Source organism: Trachymyrmex septentrionalis, unplaced genomic scaffold, assembly GCF_001594115.1.
Source record: "Trachymyrmex septentrionalis isolate Tsep2-gDNA-1 unplaced genomic scaffold, Tsep1.0 scaffold186, whole genome shotgun sequence".
Taxonomy (NCBI): domain Eukaryota; kingdom Metazoa; phylum Arthropoda; class Insecta; order Hymenoptera; family Formicidae; genus Trachymyrmex; species Trachymyrmex septentrionalis.
Window position 1 is genome coordinate 51,897 of NW_017305029.1, and position 2,606 is coordinate 54,502.

The 2,606-nt window shown below is 32.0% G+C and overlaps 1 protein-coding gene across 1 annotated transcript in view; it reads right to left on the bottom strand.

Moving 5' to 3' along the window:
• The window catches only part of LOC108746688 (dolichyl-diphosphooligosaccharide--protein glycosyltransferase 48 kDa subunit), a 3,130-nt gene extending 2,542 nt beyond the window's left edge, over positions 1 to 588 (bottom strand). Inside the window, exon 1 of the mRNA XM_018483605.1 lies at positions 380 to 588. Within this exon, the coding sequence (XP_018339107.1) occupies positions 380 to 512 (133 nt within the window). The 5' untranslated portion in view covers positions 513 to 588. The remainder of the gene's footprint in view (positions 1 to 379) is intronic.
• Between the last annotated feature and the right edge of the window lie 2,018 nt (positions 589 to 2,606).

A 2,606-nucleotide genomic window follows, 5' to 3' on the forward strand; every position in this document is an offset into this window, starting at 1 on the left:
TATATATATATAAGAAGGGAATATTCCAAACAATTACTGAAATTATAAGTAACAATTTTTACTCTCAATAAAATTAATTTTAAAATAAAATAATATATTCATCTTATATGATAAATACTGTACGTTTCTTCTTCTCTGGAGAAGATTGAAAACGATTGAATCAATAATCGATGTTTCATGATCTCAGAGTACGAGTGGAAAAAAAGTGGAATAGATCGAAACATTTATTAATTATTATTCTCTACGCCCTCAAACGTAGTTATATTCTGTACATATGTACATTTAACGTCCACGATAATACGTGAGAAACATTGCTAAAGACAGCTGCCGACAATTCGAATGTCAGAGACGATTAGAAAAACAGACAAAGTATGAATACCCTGCAACATCTTGAAGAATATTGAATGAGTCTCCTTGATAGCGAGATTGTCAAGCAAGACTAGGATCGGGCCACCGGCATTCGAGCCGGCGAACGCAAGGAACAAACAGAATAACCATCCTACGAGTCTCATCGCGCACCAATTATGACGAAATTTTTGCCACGATACACGCCGATATTACCGAACGTCTTCCTCTTCGGTAATAAAATAAGCAGAGATAAGCCTAAAGCCCTGCGCACAATGGAGGAAATATTAGGAATAAGAATAACCATTAAGATTTCAACCTATCAGAAACCGTGTATTTCGCTGTAACTGATATCTGACAGGTTGAAATCTTAATGCATAATTCAGACTGGACGCAGCAAGCGTCAATCAGTGGAGTAGCAACCAATCAGCGAGGCGATATTTTTTACACCACTGTAAATATCGTCTGATTGGTTGCTGCTCCGCCGCTTGACGCTTGCGGCTAGATATATTTAAGCCTGCGGCACACGATGCTTGTTTTCCTGCTGAATTGCTAACTGGACATTAGACATCTTGTCACCGTATTGCGGTACTAGCACTGACAGCACTGCAGCCAAGACGGTGGGAAGATTCTAATTCAGCAATCTTTATTCCTGTTCCTAATATTTGTTCTATTGTGCGCAGGCCATAATTTTTAAAGCCTTGTGTCCACAACTTAAGCCCTAAACACAATGCGAGGTAATAGCGATAGTGATGAAAATAACGATAGCGATAACGGTAGCGTTAGGAACAGAAAAATCCAACATACGAAATGCATATGTCAATGCACATAGGGACATATAATAAGGCAATAGCGATAATTTTAAAACTTTAACTTATAAATTTACAAGTGGCTCGCAAAATACAAATATAAAATACAAGGTGCATTCAGCCACACGCAGGATGTTTTTTGTGAATGTCATATATATTTAAAATTCTTACGTTAACAATATAAATTCATATACGTTTCGGCCTATATCAGGCTATCTTCAGGCAATAGCGATAAATTTCCGACGAGTTGGAATTCCGTATCTATCGCCTTACAGCCTACCAATCAGCATTCAGATTTTTCATTCTGTTTATATGTTCTATAATAATTTTAAAGCGGACGGAAGAATATATATACGAGATCAGATTGGTTGGCATATTTATTTCTTTCGCGGCATTGTGCAACGGGAGGCGGCAATTATATACCCAGTAAACGAGAATGGATTAAAATGGATTAAAATTTTTTTCTATCCGAATGCGCGTATTTTAAATAGCGAATACTATTTTTGGATTTAATTAGATTCAATTAGATTCAATTGGATGCAATTGGATTGAAATACTGCATTTCAAAATTTTGAATTGAACAGTATTCACAATGCATAGAAAAAGCTAATATTATTTTTAGATTGAAAGGCATACAGATATGCTCCATGCAATTTCTATAATATAAATGAATAAAAATGCATTCAGAATTGAAAAGTATTTATTTTAATATTCGTGAATCAATATTTCTAAATAATAAATCTGAATCCATTTCAATTCATTTCAATTCATTTGCTGAGTATCACTTATTACTATCATTGTTCTTGTGCTGTTGCCTCGTATTGTGTCTAGGGTTTAAGAACGGAAGATTACAATACATTCTGCATGTCACATTGTGAAACTAAACTCCAATAAGCGTCTTACACAGTGAAATACAATGGTATAATGTTCTGTGTTATATATGTTAGTAATATTACAAAATTTCTCTATTTTTTTAGTTATAAAACTAAATCTAGTTCAAACTAGAATTCAAAACTTGAAGATACTCAAATATATCTCTATAACTAAAATTTAATACATATATATTTAAGAAATTTAATAAATCTTATAGTTTTCATTGCAATTTCACAGAATCTTCAAAATTTTTATTAAATAAAAGATATATAAATTAATGCCTAGAAAAAACTAACGTTTTAAAATAAAAGATGCTTTTGTATAAGTATTGTACACACTTCATATTTTACATATCTCAGGTTCTTTTTTTTAATACAAAATAAACTTTTGATGTTTCGGAACATTAAATAGACTGCAATTTTAAGAAATTTTGTAGATATCTAAAACAGCGCAATGAGAATTGTAGGATTTAATAAATCTCATAAATACATATATGTACATACGTATAAAAAAATGGTTATAGAAGGTGTATTAGAATATTTTAAATTCAAATCTTCAATTCTAGTTTAAAGTACAATA